We start from the raw sequence: 8,972 nt of genomic DNA on the forward strand, positions 1-8,972 counted from the left end.
CACTGGCCATACTGGCTGGAGGTGAAGGGAAAATGAAGCCCCAAACATCTGGAGGGCATCAGAGTGGGGAAGGCTGCTATCGCCCCCTCAGCCAGCATAACTGAAGTATAGGATTGTGCCCTCGCTTCCCCTTTTCAGGGAAGTCTTTACCATGTTAGCTCTGCGTTCATTTGACACTGCCTAAAATGTCCATGATAATCTAAGAGATATGCTCCAAAGAAAAATGACTTCAGGAGGTACAGTTGCTAACGGAAAATAATCCTGTCTTAATATACCTATTTGAATTCAGTCCATGATCCATGCCTGGCCACAGTAAACATCCCTTGCTCTCAATCAGATACAATGCTGGTAAGAAACCAGCCGCTTTAATAGGGTAGAGAATACGATCTTGGAGAATGGGGCAGTCTTTCATTCAGAAAAACTCTGTGAAATCATGAATCAAAGGCACACAGGGTTTATTTGATAGATGAGGTCACAATGAGCTAGAAAGGGGATGGGAGAGCAGTTTTCCAATCCAGAAAACCACACAGCAATTATCTATACTTCCCTGAATTAAAAGCCTATTATTTTCTAGCATTTCAGTTTCACCGGATTTTTTTTAAAGTAGCATAACCAGCATAAATTGCAGTATGTTTTTCTAATTGCAACTATATAAAAAGCTCTAATTAATGTCTAAATTAAAGGCATGTACCTTCACAGTAAGGCATGTACCTTCACAGTAAGGGGCCGCAGTGGCTTAGTGGTTAAGACGCTGAACTGCAGACTGGAAGGCTGGCAGGTCAGCAGTTCGAGACCCTGGTGCTGCGTGACCGAGTGAGCTCCCATCTTCAGTCCCAGCTCCTGCCAACCTAGCAGTTCGAAAGCAAGAAATTGCAAGTAGATAAATAGGTACCGCCTCGGCGGGAAAGGTAACAACGTTCCGTGTACCTCGGTGTTCAGTCATGCCGGCCACATGACCATGGAAGCATCTTCGGACAGCGCTGGCTCTTCAGCTTAGAAACGGGGATGAGCACCGCACCCTGGAGTCGGACACGACTGGTTGGGGACACCTTTACCTTTTTTACCTTCACAGTACTATCCAAATAATTAAGGATTTCTTCTTGTGAGGGATTATTCGATTTACATAAGTTCACATAGAACTCGTAGATAATTTCTTGATTTGTATATAATTTAGCACTTATTTCCGGCATATCTTCTTTATTCTTCAACAGAGTTACTAATCACTTCTGTGGCTTGATACCATATTCAAATATTCTTGCTGCTTTGCAACCAAATAGGCATCCGTTAGGCTTAATTTATCATTTGCTGAGTCCAGACCAACACCAGCTGATGTTTCCTGGCTCTCCGTTGGAGGTGGTAGGATGGTGTAAGCAGGTGCTTCTCTCTAGACTAGGAGTTCCCTTTCCTGTACTGTGAGCGGAGGGCCACTGGCTTCTCCACTACACTGACCTGCTTCCCACGACATGGCAACCCACAGTGGGTTGCCAGTCTGGGTTCTCTCAGCGTGGGTTACATCGTGCAAGCCAGCACAGTGGCTTAAGCATGGATTGTTTACCATGGACAAACCATGCTGGGTACCCACAATTTGTTGTTCGGCTGTTCACGGTGGCTTGTTTTCAGAGTGGTTTTTCGTCACATGCAAACCTGACACCGTGGGGTGTTCAGAAAAGGCAACAGAGCTGCCTAGTAAGCCTGGCAAAAGACCCAACTACTCCTCACAATCTTGCATGGTGAAGTCCGCCTGGCAACAGGCTTCCTCCCGCTTGGTGCTTTCCTTAACAGCGACCAGCTTTCCCCCCTTGTGAGATGAGTTTCTCTTATCTTCACCGAGTGACCTGGAAGAAGGTGGATATTCTTGCGAGTTTAGTCGTGTCCCCATTGCCCCCTGTCTCAAACCAGCCCTACATTCTCAAGTTTCGAAAGTGTGCTGGAACAGAAGTAACTGCAGAAGTAGTTACATCCTAAACCCCCTACACACCCTGAACCCAATATAGTTATACCCTTGATGTTTGTTATCAGAAACCAAACCGTAGCAACAGCCCTATCTCGTCTGATCTTGGAAGCTAAGCAGGGTCGGCCCTGGTTAGTACGTGGATGGGAGACGACCTGGGAATCAGGCTTCCTGCATTGAGCAGGGGGTCGGACTCGATGGTCTTGTAGGCCCCTTCCAACCCTGTGATTTTATGATTCTATGTTCAGTTAATTATTCAGCTTCATATTATTCTACTAGCACACCTGTCAGGATGTTCTGTTTTCATTTCGACACACTAGTGCGTGCTTGGGCAGGGAGTGGCAAGAGAAGATAGCACAGATTTGGCTTTTAGTGTTGACAGATCTATTCTAAATTGTCACTGTAACTTAATCAGTAGCATTGTTTAGAACCACTGTCCCCAACAAGGCAGCCTCCAGCTGTGTTGGACTACAACTCCCATCATCCCATGCTGGATGGGGATGAGTCAGCAGACTGGAGAGCCCCGAGTTGGGGAAGGCTGGTTTAGAATAAAGAAATTCAGTAACTGTTTTTCAAGGCTGATCTCTCTTTCCCAAAGATGAGCTTTACTCACACATCTTTTACCTGTGTGAGAAAATGGGACTCTCAAAGTACGTTTCCCTAAGGGGGCAAGGAGTATCTTTGGGGATGTGGGTCCAATTTTCATGGGGAAAATACTCCCTCCCACTAGAACCAATGTCCTGATCCAAACTACCCTTCACCTCTGCTGCTTCTTACAAGAAAAATCAAAGAGACAGGAGATCCCAAACATGAATCTTCTGTGTCTCACCAAGTTTGGCCCTCAAGGTCACAGAAACAGAGGTGCTGCACTATTACCTCCAAATGTTTTCACTATGGGGTAGACATCACTGTTTTGTTTGGTTTTAATTCAATTCTTTGTAAAGTCATATCTTGCATCCAGCATTAACACTGCCTTCATAAGCCTAGCCACGACTACTTCAAAAGAAAATTCAGTCAAGGAGCATATTCTTTTTAATCTGTTTAAAATTCTGCCTCAAGCTTATCTTAAAAGAACTATCAATCCATTCACTAGGCTCAAGGGGAAGAAAACACATGTAAATGGATCTGGAAATCCATAAAATTATGGGAGAGACACTGAATTGGGAAATCTCAGTGTTCTTTCCTCCCACAATACTATCCCAGAAGTTTTTCTGCCCTGAAGAATGGACATTTGGACGTTCAAAAACATGTATTCTGGCAGTTGTGAAACTGCATTGTCAGTGTTCATTTGGGGCAAGTACATGCATCAGAAAGCTAATGCAGGCCATCCTTCTGAAATAAAAGGGTACTTTATTAATGAATTAGTAGTATTATCTCTATGTAGCAAAATCATCAAAAGTAAAGCAACCTGAGCAGGGAAGGGGACAAATATTTCACAAAATGAATTAAACAGAGGATGACTTCAGTTGCTCTTTTTTTGACAAATGTTCTGGAAAGGGTGCATATTTTTCATATTATAAGCTGAATCATTAGATTACTTATGCTACCCACTTCAACAAATCCATTTAAGACTGCACGCTAAGCTGTGATCTAGTGGATCTCTGAGGGTTCTCACTTGACATTTTGTACCCCGGCATGATCCCACAGTGCAAAGCACTCTGTACAGGTTGTGAGTGGCACATTAATGTTCTTTTCAGAAAAATATACAAAAGCACTGAGCAGTAAAGGATTGTGTCTCTATCTTTTCCCAAAAAGTGGACACACCGTTCAGTACTGATGAAAAACACATGCAGCTGGTCTCGGTTATCCAAACCAGAGTTAAGTGGGAAGCAGTCCTAAAGGAATAGCAAAATCAGCAGGCACTACAAACTGTGTACTGTGAAGCACATGCAAAAGAGCAACATTTTCAGGGCCAATCGCTGGACCTCACAAGTGTATACATAGTGTGTGCGCGCGAACGTGCGATGTACCTCTTTCATACGTTGTGGGATACACACAAGGTACATTAGGGCTATGTGCTAATCCGTACCCTGTAAAGATTACCCCAAGGCTTCAAACTAATGCAAACAAGTAAACTTTCATGGACTTTTAAATTCTTTTTAGGACTGGGGCGCAGGGCTGCTATGAGGCGAAACACGCTGAGTCAGACCAGTGAAGAGCCCAATTTCCTTCCAAGTCAACGACTTGAGGATCAGGGTACAAGAGGACCCCCAATCTTTGCAAGACAAAACAAAACAAAAAACCCATCCCACTCTCCTAATTAAAACGAAACAGCAGCACCACCACCACCACCACCCCAACGCCGTTCATCACTCATTCGCGATCGGCATTCCAAAAGCAACGCACAGCAGAAAAGAAAGGGGGCAAAAACTCCACGCCGAAGGAAGGCGGCTTTACCTAACGCTTGCAAACTTCCCTTTGGCCGCGCTCCGTTTGCTTGTCTTTTTGTGGAGACGTGGCGGCTGCTGCTGCCGCCTCTTGGAAACCTGAGCTGCCTCTTCCTCCTCTGGCTCCGCAGCCGGGACGGGTCGGAAGCGTGCCTGGGCCAGCAGGTCCCCGCCAGGCGCGGAGAAGCGGCTTTCCTTGCGGGCCACTTTCAAAGGCGGCTCGTCGCCGCCGCCGTCGGCGCTGCCCACGAAGAGGTAGAGCAAGAGCAGCGTCCCCAGGCAGAGCGCGAGGGCCACCACTTTGCAGTAGAGTTTCATTGTGCGCCCAGCGGCGGGCTCAGCCCCGGGGAGACGCCGCCTCGCCGCCGCTCGTCGCCGTCACCACCATCCTCCCGCGCGCTCGCCGGCAAATTGGATCCAGCCTTGACATTTTAAAGCTGCTTCCTCGCTGCCCCAGGCATTGTGCGCGAGGAGGGAGCTGGCGGCGCGCGGCGCCACCCTCGCCCCGCGCCGAGTGCGGCGGCCAAGAGGGAGAGGAGAGGCGGGGAGGGAGGAGCGAGCGCAGCCCCTACCGTAAAGTTCAGAGTAGCACCTCGCCAAAAAGTCAGCCAGCCGATCTGGATGCATGTAAACCATAAGTTCTGACGATTTTGCCACAACAACAACAACAGCAACAACAACAACAAAAGATCTGGCCCAATAGTCTGAAAGAAAAGCCCTTTCACACAGAGACACGGACAGAGACCCTTCCAAAACAGCCCACAGATGAAAATAAAGGGGCACTCCGGCCAGCCCAAGATAGAAACAGGAAGCTGCCTCATAGGTCCACCTAGTCCAGGCAGTAGCTCTCCAGGGTTACAGGCAGCAGTTTTCCTGCCCTACCTCGAGGAGCCAGGGATCGAACCTGGGACCTCCTGTGTGGAAAGCAACTGCTCTAACCACTGAGCTACAGCCCTGCCAACATAGAAACTGCCTGCCAGTCCACCTAGCCCAGTATTGTCCATCTAGCCCAGGCAGTGGCTCTCCAAGGTTTCAGGCTGGAGTTTTCCCAGCCCTACCTGGAGATGCTGGGGACTGAACCTGGGACCTCCTGGTGCAAAGCATGCATTCTACCACTGATCTGTAAACCAGAAATAAAACGTCTATTTCAAAAACAAAACAAAAACAGACACCTATTTTGCTGCCTGATGTGATGGGCAAGATGGCAACACCCACGCCTCCATTCCATGTACAGAAGCTGACTGGTTTGGCAGTTGAATCTAGTGAAGGGACAATGACCTCCCCAACACCTGAAAGCAACAGACTAGCTTAGGGTGGATCACATACAGCACATCCTCCAATAGAAGAGAATGGTGGGATCTCAGAAGGCCACACTGCCCAGCATCTGCAGCCTTTAGCATCTGCCTTAATTTACCCAAAGTAGAGCCAACCCTGGTACAGAGTCACCCTGCCTGAACTTCCTGCCTCTGTTTACATGTTGCTGACAGGACTCTTCGCCAAACATGGGTGGTGGGGCAGGTGCACTTTACTGGGGCCCAGAGATCTGGGTCAGGCTGCAATGGAGGTTGGTGGCTTCAATGTCAGTGGGGCAGTGAATCCACTCTGGGTTTCAGTCAGAACCAGTCAGAACTCTAATGGAGCTATCCAAGGTGTTTCTGCACCCTGAATAGCTCCTTTAGAGTTCTGACTGAAACCTGGCGCAGATTCACTGCCCCACTGACATCAGAGCCACCAGCCTCCACTGCCAGGCTGTAACCACATTGGCAGATGGAAAAAAATTGAGGCTAAATTGTAGATCATGCTTGGCAGGGCCAGCCCTACCATTAGAATGAAGCAGCTGCTTCAGGCAGCACATGCTGGGCAGGGGGGAGAGGTGGCGAGGTGTTGGGAAGTTAGAGCTGCATGTGCCAAGTAGCCTGTCCTGCACTGTCTAAGCCTGCTGCCCTCATGCAGCAGGATGCTGTTCCCTCACCAGTGTTGAACTAAGACCCAGCAGTTGACTTCTGTATGTGGAATGGGGAGGGGGGCATCTTGTTGCTTGCCTCAGGCAGCAAAATGTCTTGGGCCAGTCTCGATGCTTAGGGATATTTATGGAAACTTATTTCCTTGTATCTTGTTCTCCTACCTACTGTCCAGATCTTGCAACATTCTGAACAATGAATGCCTCTTTTCGTCATGGCGGGATCCAACTGTTCTTAATACAGAACAGCTGTAATTCAAAAGGACTCTTCAGGGAGAGACTGTAGCTCAGCAGTAGAGCATATGCTTTGCTTCCAGAAGGCCCATAGTTTAATCCCTGTCCTCTCCAGCTAAAAAAAGGTTCTGAGACCCAGGTCAGAGTAGGCAGTACTGGGTTAGATGAAAAAGCAGTCTGAGCTCGTAGAAGGCAGCATTCTATGTTCGTAATCAAAGTCCAAGCATGGGATCTCCAGTCTACTGTGGCTGGAGATCCAGGGGCCTAGCCCAGGCTGCAACCCCGTTACCATGAAGGGTAATGGGGTTGACTGAGGCGAAATTATAGACTGTGCTTGAAATATTTATGGAAACGTATTTCCCTGTATTTATGCATTTATTGTCCAGATCTTGTGAGATCTGCTGGAGCCGATCAGAAGCAGACTTGGAGCAGAAGAAGCAACATCCTGAACACTGAACAGAAAGCAGAAGCAGAAAGTGCATGCTTGCACTCTTCAACTAGGACCAGTACTTCAAGAGAGAAAGAGATTTGTGCTTCCGTCTGTGATGTGCTCTCTCAAAAATGAACCTTTATTAGATGGGTGCAGAACCTCTTTCAGACCTAGGGACAAATTCCATTTGAGAGAAGCTTTTGGGGGCCACATTCCAGTGGTGGGTGTGGCCAAAGGCAAAAGGGGGTGGAACCAAAGGCAAAACGAGGGGGCCAAAAGTATCTGCATATATTAGCTGGAGGGTGCAACCCTATCGGGATACGTGGCTACCTCCGAACTCAGAGGCGACCACCTATCCTATGCAGGGCAGGAAAGCACGGAGGGGATTGTTCCCTCTACACTTCTCCTGCCCTGCATTTGCGGCTAGACAGCCGATTTTGGCTGTCTAGACGCAGGAAGGCGGAGCAGGGGAAGCGGCTGCCGGACAACACATAGAATGTGTCGTACCAACATTTCCACCTTCCCTGCCCCAGAACGCCCTGTTTTGGCCACTCCGCGCTCCTCTTCTGAGTGTGGAGCGTGGGGCTGTTCTGAGCTCCCTGCGAGGCAATGCGGGAGGGGGCAAAGTTCGGTTCTCAGGGAACCGACCTCAGAGCAGAGGCTCTGAGGTTGGTTCCCGGAAACCAACATATCCTATGGCTGTCCAGCTGCTGACTAAAGGCCATAGGATTGCTCCTTAAAGCTGTTACTACCAGTAACTAAGCCCTAGAGAGGCATTTCAACTCATTAGAATGGGGAAAAACTTCACAAAAGCCAGGAAACCACCAAACAATCAGTGAATGGAGAAAGGGGAAGGTGGCAGGGCCATCTGTGGAACCCCAAAGGGCCAGATTTGGCCCTCGGGCTTGAGGTTCTACACCCCTACTTTATTAGGACCAATCAAAAAGACAGAAAATAGTCAACCCGCTTTGTAGAATTCTTCTTCTTGATGTTATGTTAAACAAAAAGGTCCCAAATTTGTCATCGTCTAAGACTCTGACCCTTCATCCTCAGAGATGAGGCCCCTGAGCTACAGGATCAAAGTGAGGGCTCACCTATAGAAGCATATCATGAGGTTTCTACCTCCTAAGGTCTTGGTTCCCCAGGAAGATCCCATGGACCAGTGTCTCTGTGTCTAGAGGTAGTCACATTGCCATCCAGATTGTGAGGAATCCAGCCATTCCACCTGCTGCAACCACCTCTCTGTTGTCACAGCCTGAGACAGACCAGGCCCCTATAAGTGAGAAGGCCTCAGTCAGTATGAAGGCAAGTGCAAACCAGCCTAAAGGAAGCCAAAATCATACTTGAGCCTAATTCATGAGCTGCTGCTTGTTGGAGCAATGTACAGGAAGTTTCTCTGACTTCGAGCCCCACCACTACTCAGCGCTGTCTGTCATACTGCTCCTTTATTTCCTGTCTCACTAATTCTTGCTTCTTGCTTGCTTGGAATCGTCTGCAACTGCTTTGCCCCAAGTCCTCCCTGTGAACCGAGACCTCCTAGTGGCCAATGACTCACTAAGCCCTCACTGCAACAGGGCTCGCAAGATAAAACAGAACAGACCCTTAGCAGCTCCAGAAGCAAGTGATGAGAAATACCTCTGTCTGAGACTCGAGAGAGCGACTGCCAGTCAAAGCAGACCATACTGGTTTAGGCAAAAAATACTTTGAAAACCGCTTTAGGATTTCAAAAGAAAAGAAAAGTGGTATTAAACATTTCTTAAATCATCTTACCTGGAATATGACAGCTTCTACATTGCATGTTCCAGTGAATGCGCATCAATGGCAGAATAGGAATGTGTGTCCCTCTAGGTCCCTCTAGGTCAGAGACAAGAGAAGAGACAAGGAGGCAGCAATGGCAAGAACAGCAGCACCCAAGGGCTCTGGTGGTCAGCTGTGTGTCCCCTGCTGAGATATGGGCTTCGGCAGGTACCTAATGATACCAACCCCTGACACTGACTCTGCATCATATTT

The 8,972-nt window shown here is 48.2% G+C and overlaps 1 protein-coding gene across 2 annotated transcripts in view; it reads right to left on the bottom strand.

Annotated features, from left to right (window-relative positions):
* GXYLT2 (glucoside xylosyltransferase 2) overlaps positions 1-4,869 on the bottom strand; it is a 45,448-nt gene extending 40,579 nt beyond the window's left edge. Inside the window, exon 1 of one of the 2 annotated variants that reach the window (XM_084840348.1) lies at positions 4,349-4,869. In XM_084840348.1, the coding sequence (XP_084696474.1) occupies positions 4,349-4,656 (308 nt within the window). In that variant the 5' untranslated portion in view covers positions 4,657-4,869. The remainder of the gene's footprint in view (positions 1-4,348) is intronic. The other variant, XM_084840347.1, reaches the window with a different exon arrangement.
* Between the last annotated feature and the right edge of the window lie 4,103 nt (positions 4,870-8,972).

The sequence above is a fragment of the Heloderma suspectum genome, chromosome 2, assembly GCF_057233095.1.
Source record: "Heloderma suspectum isolate Gila_16-S chromosome 2, 16-S_ref, whole genome shotgun sequence".
In the NCBI taxonomy this organism is placed as follows: domain Eukaryota; kingdom Metazoa; phylum Chordata; class Lepidosauria; order Squamata; family Helodermatidae; genus Heloderma; species Heloderma suspectum.